Source organism: Podarcis cretensis (genome assembly GCF_951804945.1).
Source record: "Podarcis cretensis genome assembly, chromosome: 11".
Classification (NCBI taxonomy): domain Eukaryota; kingdom Metazoa; phylum Chordata; class Lepidosauria; order Squamata; family Lacertidae; genus Podarcis; species Podarcis cretensis.
The window spans coordinates 4,712,388-4,729,347 of NC_137180.1; the positions used below are offsets into that span (position 1 = coordinate 4,712,388).

Genomic DNA, 16,960 nt, shown 5'->3' on the forward strand with positions numbered 1-16,960 from the left:
GCCTAGGGACCAAGCTCAGGACCCTACCGCCCTAAGGACTGGCCTACGGACCCCATGGCCCTACTAAGGACCGGCCAAGGACCTCCTCACCCTATGGACCAGCCTCTCAGCTTGTGGCACCACCCTAGGGCCCCCTTGGCCCTAGAGACCAACCTGGGGACCCCCTTCAGTCCTAAAGAATTAGCCTGGGGTCTCCTCAACCTGATGGAACAAGCTTTTGGCATGGGGCACCAGCCCAGGGACCCCTTGGCTTTTAGCAACCAACCTAAGGGACCTTCGGTCCTAGGAGCACCCAGTGACCCTATGCGTCAGGCTCCTGGCTTGGGGGGCCAGTCTGCAATGAATTGAAAACAGGTCATCAATAGATGACTGCAGTCATCTCAAAAAAGGGATAGGGAACTGTGACCATCCAGATGTTTTTGGAGTAACACCAGATAGCCAGCATGGCTAATAGCCAGGGATGGTGGAAGTTTTAGTCCAACATCTGGAGGGCCACAGGTTAGCCACCCCTGATGCAAATTCATCCTTCTAGAAGGCAGTTTGTGGTGTCTGATGTAATGTCTTAAGTAACATTTGAACCATTTTTACTGCAAGCAGAACATAAATAGTTGCAAGTTTGATTAAAATATTGATTGAGAAAAAGTCTTGCTGTGTCGTGCTAGAAGATTTTAAGTGAGGATTGCTTGTAGGATATCAGTAAATGTTAAAATGCTATGGACAAACAGGTAGTAGATGGCTTTAAGGGAATCAGTTGATTTTCATTATTAGTGCATTGGTCATATGCTCATTTGGTTTTGTAAAATACTCAAAAGTCAAACAGTAACATTTGCTACTACTTCTACTACATTTTCTATTGCAACATTATACTGTACATCAGTGGGTTTAAACCTTTTTGAGTCCAGGCTCCCTTGCAGCTTCCCTCTGGGGTGCAAGTGTCCTTTGGGAGGTTGGACTCTCTTTCCTTGGAGGATTTTAAGCAGAGGTTGGGTGGCCATCTGTCATGGATGAGATTCCTGCATTTCAGGGGGTTGGTCTAGATGACCCTTGGGTCCCTTCCAGCTCTAAGATTCTATGGCTCTAAGTCGGCAGGTGAGTCCTGTGCTGTGTGTTTCTCGCTTCCCTTCCCCGCAATAACGTATTTCTGCTTCTGATCTTAATCTTGTTTTGCTCTCTCCACCCCCCACTATGTGCACCCTAATTTCGGGAAAGGCAGGCTGGGGCTCCCAAGTGGAATGTGCCATATCAGCCCTACAGGGCAGTGGTGTTGCTTGGGTTCACATCGACACACACGAGCCAAAAATGGTGCTGGAAAGGGTGGAGCAGAATGGGGAAATCCCCACTTACATGTGTAATGGCATGGAACCCAGTGTTAAGTGGGGAGCCACAGAAAGAATGTGGTTGGTCAAGGAAGCTGTGAAAACCACTGCCTTAGGTTAAGGACGTACTGTATGTACTGTATGAAGATACAATTTCCTTCTGTCTGTCCTCAACTTCCAAACATTCAGCTTTATTGGCTGTGAGCATTTACCAATAATATTAAATTTGATACAGCCTGGATTAGAATTTGACCATCTGTGAGAACCATTTTATCTTTTTTGTCCAAAAAGCAAGATGCAAGTCAGTTTCTTTTCCCTTTACATTTCAAAATTTCCATTCTGGAAAAATACATGAACAAGCCACACCCTTTGCAGCAAAAGGGAAGAACTCCAGGCAGCAGGCCTAATTTCACCCAGCATGGGTACCATGAGGGAATTTCCCCCAAAACACACACACCTGCCTCACAGCCAACATCACACGTCTCTGGGACAGGCAGACTCAACTGCCAATGTACAATGGGGAGCCCTAAATTGTCCCTGATTGGGCACTGGCAATGGAGGCTTGCCTACTGGGGCTGGCTGCGCTACTGAGTTCCTCGTCAGCTTATTTGCTGCATGACCCCGGGGGGGGGGGGATGCATTCCCCAGGGGATGGGGTCTACAGAATGCTCCTCTAAAAACACTACCCAGAAGGCAGGAAATTGGCTGTTACGAACCACTAACTTCAATGTACTGCATGTCTCCATGCTACACTTTATTGAATAGACTGCTATAGATTACCCTTGAGGGCAAATGCTCTTAGATTAAATCTGATAGATTTCCATCAGCTTCTTGAAGCTGTATTTCTACTGCACTTGAGCTAGTAGTCATCTCTGTAAGTGGTAGTTGCAGTTTCAAGAAAAACGAATTACTGATCACACAATACAAATCTATCACCCTATTAAGTCCACCACCAAAGAAAAAATGTATTCTGCTCTTACTTTTTAAAGAGGTTCTCTAGAAAACCGTTGTGTCACATTCTAGTTTAGTTCTCTTTTAACTGCACAATTATGCATGCATGGACATACCTTGGTGGTTTTCTGTGTAAGCCAATCCATTTTTATTGTGTAGAACAGATGTCCTCCAACGCAGAAAGGAAGATTTGAACCTTTGAGCTGTTACAAATATCTTCAGGGCTCTTTACAGAGGATAAAGCACTGCACTATAAGGTAATCATTGGAATAAATGTATTTATTCCAATATTGTATTTTTTAAAAAAAAGCATTTAAGGAGAACAGTAAGCCAAAAGTACTTCAAGAGATGCAAATGTAAAGAAACGAAGATACTGGAGTACAAAAGTATGGCCAAAAATGTTGTAATTTTAACTAGCAAGGTCATATGGGGAGGTTTATACAACATTCGTTCATCAAAAACTTTAAATCCCCAAGCCATAGACAATACATGCATTTGAAGGACATTAAGAACAAGTGCAATTTATAAAACACTGCTAAGTTAAAAGTATGAGTCCCACCTGTTAAATCTACAGGTCCTGTAAGGCCAACTTCCAAGATGGTGGTATAAAGACACCATTAACAAATCACATCACATCCTTTGGAGAATTTCTGAGGCAGCTGTATCTTTAAGCTGTCTGGCATTTTAAATCTTTCATTGTCTATTTAACTTGTATTCCTTTCCCCATTTTTCAGAACTAGCTTGTTCAAACCAGGGGTGTTGTCCGTAGCATTGTAAAAACTGCCATCAAATGTTAAAATGAGTTGCGCTTATAGCAATAATTATAGTAACAAAATGCATAATTAGACTTTTGAAAACCATCAGTCGAGGTTGAAGGAAGTCTTAGGCTGTGATAGCCCAAAATTTTGAAATGATGTTTAAAAGGATGTTACGCTGGAAAATACGTATAAAAACTAATAAAAAATTATTTATAAAATGAGTGACCAATTAGCATTAAGCAATTAACACAAGAAATTAATGGGACCACTCATACTTAAGTGGCCGCTAAATGATCCAAATGTAGCAATAATTCCCTTTCAGGATAAAGAAAAACTGTAATTTCTGGATATAATGCAGGCTGATATGGCAATTCCTCACAGTCATGGGAAGCCCAATGTATACATGAATTTTCTTGCCACTCTTGGGTCACTTCAACAAATATTTTAATCGAGTCCCAGTCAGAAAGGAAACAAAATAATAAAACCCAGGTACACACCAGAAGACACAGAGCTCTGGCTGAGGGCCAACTTGATTTGAATAAAAGTGTGTAATTTCTGAATTAGCATAAGGCTATGCAAAGAATGGAAGATACACATTTAATGCCTACTATGATGTGAGAGGTATAGGTGTATGTTGGGAGGGCTATTACTTACAATACTAGGTTAGCTGAATGTCTAAAATACAGCAGTCAGGCATATGCAACATGTTTCATAATTTGATGGTGGCACTGTGATGGAATCCCAAAGACATGAACTGGCTATATGATTAGGGTTCTTTTCTAGCTAAGGCTGGTCTTTGGTAGGCCATGTTAACATATCAAGAAAAACTGCCCTTGTTCTGGGCGCAGTACTCGGTCTAAGATTTCAGATTAAAACTGCAGAGTGGAAGGAAAGGAGGACCTTTTTCTGCCCCCCCCCCCACTTCCAGCTACTCTCTGAAGATTGGAGAAAAGACCAGACCATGTGAAAATTGAACATAATGTTTTAGCTTCAGTTCATTCATTTTCAGCTTAGTATTCTAGTTATAAAAAAACTGTGCCTAGACATTCCATTGTTGTGCCCATAACCTAGGTTTAAGGTGCGATTTAGCTCCTAGCTTTCATATCTCAGTTTCTAACACTGCACACCATTAGTTAAGGAAAAATACTGTTGTAGTTGGCATGAAAAGCTATATATATATATTTTTAAAAATTTCAAGAAGAGCAACACATCATTATAATTTATTTGGGTACATTTTATTTTTTTTCATGTGTGTTAACATTTGATTTTCTATCATTTCAGGCTTTTGTGAGAAATGCAAAACCAATGGGAAAAGTCAATCATTAAGTCAAAAGTAATTTGCATCTTACAACCAAAGGCTGGGAGAGCCTAGAAGTCACTTAATATGCAACCCTTTCCCTCCCCATGTGATTTTTGTTTGCAAATCATGCAGTCAGTTCCAACTTGATATTCCCACATTTTGTTTTTTTTAAAATGTCTGCTCCACTTTCAAACTTGGGGTTGGGGGAAAAACTATACTAATGTGATGGCATAACTAAAAACAAACAAACAAACAATTCCTATAATCTTGGCAATCAAAGTAGTTTTGAAGAATAAAAAATGAAATGACCTTGTTCATGTATTTATCCTTCGTATATCTGGAGAGCGCCAGTCATCTTGTGAGAAAAGCAAGTTTTACATGTTGGTGTTTTTAAGCTACCTATGAACATCTCATATATTAATAAGTTTTATGTGCTAGGACACAATTCTGTTTCTTCTGCACAAGCCCCATTGAGTTCAATGGGAGCTGCACTTGCTCAGCTCCTACGATCTCTAAAAGGGATTGTGCACAACTTTATAAGCTAGAGGACAGTACTCCTAATGAGCTGAAGGACACACACTTCCAAGCAGCTTCCTTTTGGTCCATTTATGATATGCCATGTTACAATGCTTTGGCAAATATACACATCTTTTCCCTTTTGTTAGCTTTCTTCCAGCTCCCTGCTAAGAGGCACTAATGTCTGGGCTCAAAACCTGTAAGGCATAGCAGAAAACAACCAACAGTTTATTAAAGTAAAATACATCTGAGCAGTATAACTTACACGTGGGAAGAGCAGTGTCATTTCAAAAGGAAAAATAGTGGCTGTGAGGAACTGGCACATGGCAATGTTATAATGGCAATTTAAGGGAAGCTTGCCTCAGCACACCAAAGTCCCCTTCTTTCAACCAACAAGATGATCCAGTGCTCTAAGCATTTGCCACAAGTCTTAACTTTTCCTAGAAGATGCTAGTGGAACATCTTTGTAATACAATGAGGAGACATAAGTAAACTTTGATTCCTTGTTATACAAGTTTTAAAACTCCCCCCACCAGACCCATAATAATAATAAAATACTGTCACCCCAAATAATATTTTAGACTCCTCCATTCTTTCATTTCTGTAGCTTATTTATAGAAAAATGTATCAAATTAAATTGGAGCAGTCAATTTATTCCCTGTTAAAGAGAAGGAATGTTGTCATGCATTCTCGCATTTAGTGGGAAGAAAAATCCAGGACTGAGCAGAAGCCACCAAAATTAATGCACCACAACCCCCAGTGAAGACCACAAGTGCCTGGTCAACTACATAAAGATCTGACAGATCCAACATCTGCTGTAGATTTGTCACATAGCAAGTCACAACTTCAAGGTGGCTTCAGATGAGACAGATAAGCACAGCTAGCCCAATGTGTGTCACTTCTGCATCTGGCTGACACAGCTTGTTCATCTTCTCCAAAAAGAATCTTGTGCAGCAAAGTTTCACAGTCTGACTGAGCTTTTTTGTCTAATTCAATGCTATTTGGAGATTCAGTTCCCACAAACATCCTACTTTATTTAAATATTTTGAGGAGACCACAGCACAAACTGAAAATAAAATGCTATTATAAATGATAAATAAGTGTGGGAACATACTTTAGCTTGATAGAAATGAATGGCAGTTGCGTAAGCAACAGTTCCTGCTGTATTATATCCGTTGTTTTATATAAAAATTAGGACAGATTTCATAATGTTGTTAGTAAAGACTTAAGTATCATTTCCTTCCCATTCCACCCCATTTTAGTGTCTTTTCACATTCTATGCCTATCATTTATAGTTCTGCAACACAGAATACTTTTTAGAGCTATATCAGTGGTAATTTTGCTATATATTTAAAGAAAGGCACAACCTTTCAAATGTTACTCAGTTGGGTCTGACAAACTAAATTCTGGAATACGGCATATTTAGGGAAGTAGTAATGTATGCACAATAATTTTATTTAAATAATGAATTGAGGTGGCTGTTAAAACCATCTCATAAGGGCCCCCATCACATACAACCATTTCTGTATCTCAACTTCTCATCATATGTACACAATGATATAGGCACACATGTGCTCACCACACATGGGAGTATATTAGTAGTATATATATGTTTGTCCCTACACTGAAGAGATGTTCATGTAGGAAGACTGGCATGTGTGAAGCAGCACAAGAGTGGAACCAAACAGTCCTCCCTGCTCACTTTGTTGCATTTGGAGATCTATGAGATCCACACTTGTGAATGGGTTCAATATACACCAAGTTGTCTCATCGCCACACACACAAAAGACAAGGCCAAGAAATTAGCAAGTTTGCCAGTCACACGTTTCTGAACAGTCAGAAGTGTGTTGAACTCACACAAAATTGGTACCATACAGATCTCAACTATATGGTGACTGTAGAGGATAACCTGGTGGTTAAAAGAAGAAAGTTCTTTTGCAAAGTCAGGGAGGTAAACTAACCTTATTTTCATTTACCAGAATCAATGCAGCCCAGCAGCACATTTTCTTCTAAGAAAGCTACCTCAGGAGTGAAACCTTCTGAAAACTTGTATAGAAACATCAATGACTTTGTGTGTGCGTGTGTGTTTTCAGTCCACTTCTATTCAGGCTGTGCAAATGATTTGACACAGCGCGATGCTAGTACCGCTCTGCACTATAATAATTATTTTTGTAAATAAAAATAAAAAACCCTAGTCAGAAATAAACTGACAAAAAATTACATTCTTCTCTCTTAAAAAAGTAAATAAAATAACATTATTTAAAATGTGAATTATCTATAAGACATACATTACAATTACATAGATACATATCAATACAGCACATTCAATCTGCCAAAAATTAATGATTACAAAGCCAATATGGATGCTGCCATATATATATATGTTTGTTTTGTGTGTGTGTGTACAATGATTATAGCATTCATAATTGCACTATACCTACAACCATTTTTAAATTACAAGATGTTTCATTATGAGGGAACAAAAGCAGCTCAACTTTTCATTAATTTTAATGGAAAAAGTTAAGTGTGAACAGCATCTCATTAGAAATCACTGAGAAGTATCCACCAAGCACGGGTGCACTCACACTCATGCTCACTGTAAATGGGAATCTTGCACCAGCGCCACTGAAAATAATGCTTGGTAGATTGCAGCCATAGTTAAACTTTGGTACTAAACTAATACACCAGTCTCACTGCCCCTCTGCCACAAATGCTGCTGCTGAGCTACAGTTTCTACTAAAGGGCTGCAACATGGCATTTTAGGAAAAAGTTAGTCAATTTCTCATATGCTCTTTCTAAACTTCATACACAATTTTGCAATCTGACAGTAATCTTATTTACACAAAGCCTAAAAATTAGCTTTCAATCCATGATGTGAAAGAGATACCCATCAAGGCAGACACAGTCTTATCTCTCCACCCTTTATATTGTTAAAAATAGGTATACTTACAATCCCATACATGTCCACTCAGAATAAATTGCTCTCAATGGGAAATGTGGATAGGACTGCAGCCGTCACCTTCCAATATGTTTTTTCCCCAGTCATTTCACATATAATAACAATTCTAAGGCCAGGTCCTATTTAGAAATCCCCAAATAAACCAATTAAGCAACCACATCAAGGATGCTGTACTTCCAATTTTGTGTTTTTTCAGTTAAGAAGAAGAAGAACGAAATACTGTGGAATGCTATGCCACCTAGACAAGAGTAAAACTGACTTTGAATTAGCAGACCATATGTATGTAGCACCAAATAACATTTTCACTCACACTGCAGTGGTTTTTGGCATTGACAAAGGAATGCTTCCCAATGCAAACAGGGGACAGAGAAGCTGAACTCTAGCTGCTTAAACATTTGGCTGTCATCTGGAACAGACAGATCCCCAATCAGTTAACTTGACCTTTAAAATCAGTAACTTACACTTCCATTTTTTAAAAAGCCAGATCTGGCAATGTCAAACTTGGTAGACAGTAAGAATAGGCTTGAAATGGTGAGAGAAATCGAGAAGGTCTGATTAATTAAAACAAAAAAACAAAAACTTCCAGGCTACTGTAGTGTCCATGACATCTGTTTGGCATCTGTGATTAGGACGCAATATAAAAAAAAGGGGGGGGGAATAAATTTTGTTATGGCACATGAAAATTAAAAAAGCTATCCTATTTCCTTATTTGCTTTTGTATCTTAGTTGTTTGTTATTGTGTTCTGCGCAGTTTGCCAAGTTTCCATGAGAAAATTAAAGGTAAATTCTGTAACACTGCTACAATTCATGTTGCCACTGAACAACACTCCCGGGCCTTCAGTGCAAAGACAGTACCAAGAAGCAGATGTATTTGACATCTCTGCCAGAAATTAAATGAAAAACAAAAGAAAGTTAAGCACATCAATACTTTTGATCCTTCCAAAAACTAGTTGCTGAAAAATCAGAACAACTGATGGCTTAAATTCTAGAGACAGATTTTTGCTGACCATATCACTATAGAGGAAATGAAAGAATGAAACTTGGGTAAAAGGCCACTGTACCTCTTAAGACAAGAGGGGAGAGACACCAACTTGATTTTGCTTCAGAAAAAAACAAACAAAGACCATCCAAGTCCCTATCCTTTGTGAGTGCACGACTGAGAATTTAACACACATCGAGTCACAAGGTTTTGACTAAAAAAATGAGGAAATGTGCTGTGAATGTAGTTCAGCATCTTTTGTTTTTCCTCTGCAAAGTTTAAATAAAATCATAATATTTACTATAAACCCTGTGAACATTCACAGAGTCCAGGCCAGTAATAAATTAGTATTATGCAGATCGTTTTCACAGATAATACAGTCCCTCTTGAATATCTTCCATTGCCCAAAGGGGGAATAAGGGGTGGTAGAGACTTTAGAGGCACAGTTAGACCAAGTTGTACTCCTTCAGGTTCAACTGTAGGATAGTGTCTTTGACAGCAGCAAAGACAAAGCGGATATTCTCCGTGTCTGTGGCACATGTGAAGTGGGAGTAGATAATTTTTTCGCTCTCCGGATTCAGGTCAACAAACATCTTCAGGATGAACTCCCTTGCCGCTTGTGCATCCCGCTGAGGTCCTGTTATAATAAAAACAACACCAACAGATGTTCAAATTAGAAAGTGATGAATGTTGGAAATGTAAATAGACAGTAGGAACATTCTACTGTATGTGGTGGTCTTATAGTGTTATTTAAGACTATTGGGAATTAATCCATAACGAATTGAAAAAAATGTTTAAAAGATCCTTTCCTAAAAACCCAGAAGCTTATCTTCTAGGTATAATAATGACAGAAATTACCTCCCCCCCAAAAAAAAACAAAAAAAAACAACAACAAGTGAGTCTACTGGTGTATGCGACCACAGCTGCACAAATTTTATTTGCACAAAAGTGGAGAACAGATGCGTTTCCAAAAAAAGAGGAGTGGCATCATAAACTGTTGGAATATGCAGAACTAGCAGGTATGACTAATAGAATAAGAAACACAGATTAAAAAAAAACATAAAGAGGATTGGATGTTATATACAGAATACATGAAAAGTAATTATAATAAGACATTTCATTGTTCTGCATGGGACAATGACCATAAAGATATCGTATATCGTAATCAACCTAGCAGAATGATGTAATTCAGCAGCATAAGTTATTACATGAGATAAAGAGAAGGAAAGATAAAAATTTAGAAGAAAAAGATGAAAGGATAGGTTGGGAATAGAGAGGAAACCACCTATCTTAGGAAGTCAGGTTCTCTCTTACCATCATACTCTGGGAAATAGTCAACTAGATGCGAGTACATTATTTTCTCTTCTAGAAGATCTTTCTTATTTAAGAACAGAATGACTGAAGAGTTCTGAAACCAGGGATATGTGATAATTGTCCTAAACAATGCTTTGCTTTCCTCCATTCGATTCTGAGAGAGAAAATACAGAATTAAATGAGAGAATAACACAATTCACACATACATGTTAACTATAATAAATGTTCCAAGGGCATAATCTGTAAATTAAACATATTGTATTAGGTAACATTCTCAAAAAAAAGTAGCTCTGATTACATTATTGGACTCAATGCAGTGAAAGAGCCTTTTTGGTGGTAGCACAGTATCTGTGGAACAATCTCCCCTACTGAAGTGCATCTTGCCCAAACTTTTTGTCAGGCTTTCAAAGGGTTAAGATTACAATGCTTTTTAAAAATGCATGTGTGTGTGTGTGTGTGTGTGTGTGTGTGAGAGAGAGAGAGAGAGAGAGAGAGAGAGAGAGAGAGAGAGATTTGTTGTAAATTGGACTTCGACAGTTTTTGGTGAAGAGTTGTATAGAAATATCTTAATAAATCAATCAATTCATAAATAATCAATCAGAAACAAGCTGGGGGCTTGCATGCTCCCTCTTCCTCTCTTCTTGCACAGGACTTCATTTTCTTGCTTAGCACTAACAATGGTTTGCTATAATGTCTCACTCAGCCGGCTATGCTTAGCATTCTTCCTCCAAAACCAGATCGAAAACCCACTTCCCTTGGTTTGGAGCACAAGCACCAACCTCCCCACACTCCCAGCTACTCTCTGAAGACTGGAGAAAGGACCCTCTTAAGAATATTAGGGGACCATGTGAAAATGAACATATTTTAGCCACAGTTCATTCAGTTTATTCATTTTCAGATTTGTATTCTTGTTATTAAAAAAGCAAGCCTAGACATTCCTTTGTTGCACCCATATCCTAGCTTTAAGGTTCCATTTAGCTCCTAGTTTTCGTATCTCAGTTTCTAACACCGCTAGAAAGTAGATAGGCTTTTCTTTTTGTAAATTATGCCAAGCAACAAGCTGTGAAAATAACTTAAGAGTCAACATTCCTGCTTAAAGCAGATCTCCCATTAACCCCAAGATCTCAAGCATACATTACCATAAAAGACAAAACAAAATCCACAGATGACATGTACAATACTGTATAAACACACACTGTACATACATTTAATGACTACAAAAATATGCCATGTGAGTAAAGTACGTGAGGTTCTTGGTGCCTCAGCACATACTTTATCAATACTTTATCAATTTGCTAAGCCTGGCTCACTTATTTTATTTCTCTCTGCCCCTGCCCTTGCTGGGATCCGGCAGGTTCCCAAACCAAAGAGATGTTCAATACAACAGAGGTGCATGATCTGGCCCTATGTAGAGAAAGTATGAGCTTTTCTCCTGACACTAGCCAGTGGAGACTACTAATTCTAGGGATGCCAAACTTAAGCAGATGTGAGATACGGTAAGTTGTTTTGGTTCAACCAGAACAATGAAAATAAAGAAACTGTCTTAAGATGTAAATGAAATATTATCTTGACTACAAACTACTGTATCCACACTATGCATGCCAAAGAACGTTGAATTGTTCATCAGAGTAAACATTATACTTATTCTTCCATTTACTTATATACTGCCACATCTACACCCAAGGGCTTTTAGAATGGCATTGTGGAGTAAATGTTGCATTCAAATAAGTCACCTAAAGTCTTAGAGCTCATCTCAACTAGGTCCTTTATTTCACATCTATAAAAAAATAAATCCCACAAGTGTTACGCTGCTTACACACAGTGATATTACTGCTACTCATTATTCCAGGTATGGATGCTGGTCCTTGATAAATAAAGTAATTGTGATGCATAAGGAAATCATAGAAACAGTATTTAAACTGTTTCACTTTTACTCAGATGTTGCAGAACTAATCTGGATTCGAAACATTGGCAACTTGAGAAGTGATCTTGTATCAGAAACCATCAATTTCTGTATGCATGGTTGTAACACAAAAACGGTTTCTGAAGCCCAGAATACTGACAGGTGGCTTCACATGAGGGGGGAAGGATCTTAAAATCTTACCAACTTCTAGGGGGGCTCAAAAGATAACACTGAAAGCAGCTGTGGAAAAAATGTTTGGTGTAGAGACAGACTTATTTCTTGTATCTAATTAAAAATTTTAACAGCTAAAAGGAATGAAGCAGACTCAGGCAGGGAGCCGACCAATAAAAAGGATGTCAATGCAAATCCAGAAAATCCACAGCAAAAATTATGAACATCTGGCTGATGATCATGCAAAAAATGTGGAATGAGCACCCAAACCTGTCAATACCCAGTCATCATTTTGAGGCTTAGTCAACTGAATAAAGAAAAAGTCAGCCTGTTTTAAGTTGGGCTTATCTACGTTGAATGAAATTTAGCTTGCCATATTTAAATCAGAGGTTCTGTTCATTAGCTCCATCAGTAATGATTTTACTAAAAAATAACAATTAAAAAACCACACCAGATTCACACATTCAGGTGTGTCACCAGTATCAAACAACTGAAATGCTTCTGGTGTTGTACTTGGGGTGGGGTGGAATGATCTGAAAGCTCTGTTTTTACACATGCAAATTACAGCTGGATTTTATAGTCACCATGGGAGAGGTTCACACTGGCTGGCAGCCCCCAAGAAGCGTGTGGCGCTGCAGGCAGACTGCTCTCTTGGCTATCTATGTGCACCTGAACGCTCCTTTTGTCTGAAGCAGTAGAAAAACAGAGAGGGTACACTGAAACTGCAGAGGCCTTAGAAGAAATTCCAACCTAGGACCTTATGGAATTTTCAAAAAGTGAAGACACGCAGGAAGGCTACAGAGTGTAGACCAATGTTTCCCAACCGGGGGCCCCAGGTGAAAATTGCATGAATGGGGGGGCCACGGCACGACACTCAGAGGCCACGAAAAAGAGAAGTGAAGAAAACATAAAACAGAGAATTAGAGTACAGTGGTGCCTCGCAAGACGAAAAGAATCCGTTCCACGATTCTCTTCGTCTAGCGGTTTTTTCATCTTGCGAAGCAAGCCCATTGACGGCTTAGCGGATTAGCGCTATTAGTGGCTTAGCGGATCAGCTGATAAGCGGCTTAGCGGCTTAGAAAAAGGGAGGGAAAGGGGAAAAAACCCCGCAGGAACTCACAAGACATTTTCGTCTTGCGAAGCAAGCCCATAGGGAAATTCAAATCCAAAATGGAAAACCCTTTCGTCTAGGGGGTTTTCCGTCTTGCGAGGTGTTCGTCTTGCGGGGCACCACTGTAAACAGAGAAGTGACGGTGCTTCCCCGTGGAGGGAGTGCCATGTGCGCTCTGCACCAACTTGCTGCCTGCCACTTCCTTCTCCCTCCCACTTCCGCACTCCAATCCTGCCTGCACCAACCTGCCCACGTCTCGTTTGTCACAGGCAAGGTGTGTGACTGAAGCAGCATTAGTGTGTGGGACGCTGTTTCTTTGTGCAAGTATTACTGTGAGAGGAAGTATGTTACAGCATGCAAGAGGTACGCAGCCTAACCTGGAATCACCTTAACATACTGGACAGAGGAGACAGCAATAGAACCAGATATAAAAAAGCTTGTTTCTGGTCATCAAGCACAAGGGTCACATTGATCGAGAAATACCTAAAATATAAATTTTGTATAAATTATAAAAATATAAATAAAACATGTTCTACTTACAAACAAAAGCTTTACCTAAATAGCTACCTTTTTATCAGTAGGAACGGGGACGGGGACGGGGGGGGGGGGGCGGACTGGAAGGAAACAAGGTCAGAAGAGGGCCATGGTCGGAAAAAGGTTGAGAAACACTGGTGAGATTATTTGTAGAAAGAAAGAAACAAAGAAAACTCACAAATAGCTTCTGGGTGCCTTGAAAGAAAAGAAAGCACAACCATATCTGTTGCATCCTAAAGTTTCAATAGGAAAGTGCAACTAGCACCCAGTACTTAAGCCGTGAGACTATGAGAATTATTTGTCCCCTTGGATAATTTCTGAATGCATTTTCGTTTTTCGTTAACTGATGAGAGACTGATAAATCTTTTGATACAACACTAAACTGAATGGAAGTTAATCCAGATATTTATACTATAATCCAGAGGATTATAGCACCATCTAGTGTTCAATTAGCATAAATTAAACACCACCCTTATTTTTAGCCAACTCACTCCTTGCTTTTTCTTGTAAGGCAGTCGTTAGGTCAACAGGTTTATCACACCTATCAGCCAATCACCCATTCCCACCACCCTTCTGAGTAATACCCCTCCCCACCCTCTCACTATATATAAGGGTCTGCTGACTTCTGTTTCAGTGTATCTGAAGAAGTGTGCATGCACACGAAAACTCATACCAATAACTTAGTTGGTCTAAAAGGTGCTACTGGAAGGAATTTTGTTATTTTTGTTATTTTTTTTGTTTTGTTTCAGCCACCCTTATTTGTAATCCACTAGGTGGATACCTGCTAATGTGGTATCTGTTGCATACCAAAACTTCACTCAATACTGAAAGAAGAATTTGGGTTGGTTTGGACAGACATTTACACATCAACATTTTCATACTACTGTTTTAACTTTAGCCTGTCACATTCATCAAAACATAATGGTGTAAGCAAACTCATTTAAACCCAAAGTACACTACTCGTTAGCTATAATATTTCGTTACAACTAATATCTGTCATGTGTGTATGTATCCTATATTATCCTAAAGGATAAACTGAATCCTTGAGGAAATAAAAAGAATTAAACTACTTTGTACAGTAGGCATTCAGTTATTCAAACAGGTAAATTGCTCCTTCTACCTTGCATAAATATGTGAAATCTGAAATTTATGAATGAAAATGGCAAATTTTATTTGTGCGCGTGCACACACACACACACACACAATTCTGCCCCCACAAACATGCAAACCACACAATAGTAGCATACACTTCTCAATACACTCCAATATTTCAGTTATCTTGCCTTTTCTAATCAGGATAATTTTGGATTTGAATAAGCTTTAAATCACTCAGTGCAAAATGTCTGAATCCTTTATGCTTCTCTCTATTGAGAGGAATAATATTCTACAAAATGATGTAATTTTAGCTATTACAAGTACCAGTGAAATTAATGAACTGAACACACCTGGTATTCTGTCACCTAAGAATCATTCAATTGTTCACAGTATGGCAAACATAAGCCAGTAAAAACTTGCTACTTTTCATTCTTTGGCATTAATCATTTTCACTGTACATCTATATTGAACAAAAGTATGTCCCATTAAGATTTGTGGACCTTACATCTAAGGTAATAGAGAACTGAATATTTCACCAAGAGTCACAGAGCAAAGAAAAATTTGAAGTGCATTATCAGGTTATGGGCAACAAGCAACCCAAAGTACTAACACAGTCTTGAGCCAGAAGGTCTTCCTTTATTAACAACTTTGAGATCCAAAGGACCAGGTGCACAGCCTGGGGCTCATTTTAGACTCACAGCTGTTCATGGAGGCACAGGTTAATTCTGTGTCCAGTGAAGCTGTCTACCAGCTCCACAAGGTACACCAGCTGAAACCCTACCTGCTTGCAAACTGTCTCACCAGAGTAGAGTGGTGCATGCTCTGGTTATCTCCCACTTAAGATTACTTCAATGGGCTCTGTGTGGGGCTACCTTTCAAGGTGACTCGGAAACTACAACTAATCCAGAATGCAGCAACTAGACTGGTGACTGGGAACAGCCACTGGGACCATATAACACTGGTCCTAAAGGATCAATATTGGCTCCCGGTACGTTTCCGAGCAGAATTCAAAGTGTTGGTACTGACCTTTAAAGCCCTAAACGACCCAGGCCCTGAAGGAGCGTCTCCACCCTCATCATTCAGCCTGGACACTGAGGTCTAGTTCCAAGGGCTTTTTGACAGGTTCTCTCAATGTGAAAAGTGAAGTTACAGCGAATCAGGCAGTCGGCCTTCTTGGAAGGAAGGCTGGGTGATACCAGCTTTGCAACATTGTGGTATATCATCAGCCAAACATCACGGTCTGGTGATATACTGTGATATTGGAAAAACAAGCTGCACTGGCCTCAGCCCGCAAGGTGCCAGGTGAAACTGCCTCAGCTCTCACCGCGGGAGCCGAGGCGGTTTCATCCCAGTGCCTCACAGACTGGGACACAGCAGCTGGTTTGCACGGCTCAACTGGGGCACGGGACCTCTGAGTATAGGGCGGTATATAAATTCAATAAAGAAGAAGAAGAAGAAGAAGAAGAAGAAGAAGAAGAAGAAGAAGAAGAAGAATGAAATGATTTTTTTTAAAAAAAAACCCCCAACCTTTGTTGCGTTATACAGTGGACGCTTGGGTTGCGAACGTGATCCATGCGGGAGGCACGTTTGCAACTAGCAGCGCAGCGTCTGCACGTGCGTGGGTCGCGATTTGGCGCTTCTGTGCATAGTGCGACTTAGTGCTTCCGTGCATGTGCCGGAACCCTGAAGTAACCTGTTCCTGAAAACGCATGACCTGAAGCATCTGTAACCCAAGGTATGACTGTACATGCCTCAAACTTGAAGTATAACTAATGTGTTTAAAATCATATCATAAATTAACAAGTTCCCTTACACATAATGACTTCCTTGGTAAGTGCTTTCCAGGCTAGATTATCTCTATGCACATTTGCATTTAAATGTGATTCAATCTTGCCGAAAGAAAAACTACATGGTAGAAAAAGGAAACACCCAGCTAAATGGGATGGTTCATTGCAGAAGTTCAAAAGACATTGTGATTTGGATACAGATTTCCCTCACTGTAGCTCTACTCAAGAAATGTGGCCCTGCTAGTGGAAACAAATGACCTAATTTT

At 39.5% G+C, this 16,960-nt stretch overlaps 1 protein-coding gene across 2 annotated transcripts in view; it reads right to left on the reverse strand.

Moving 5' to 3' along the window:
- Positions 1 to 4,238: 4,238 nt before the first annotated feature.
- Positions 4,239 to 16,960, reverse strand: part of LOC307227038 (guanine nucleotide-binding protein G(q) subunit alpha) — a 93,929-nt gene continuing 81,207 nt past the window's right edge. For both annotated transcript variants that reach the window (XM_079996139.1, XM_079996140.1), the window contains exons 6-7: positions 10,094 to 10,247; positions 4,239 to 9,416 (exon numbers count right to left, since the gene is read on the reverse strand). In XM_079996139.1, coding sequence (XP_079852265.1) covers positions 9,226 to 9,416; positions 10,094 to 10,247 — 345 coding nt within the window. In that variant the 3' untranslated portion in view covers positions 4,239 to 9,225. The remainder of the gene's footprint in view (positions 9,417 to 10,093; positions 10,248 to 16,960) is intronic.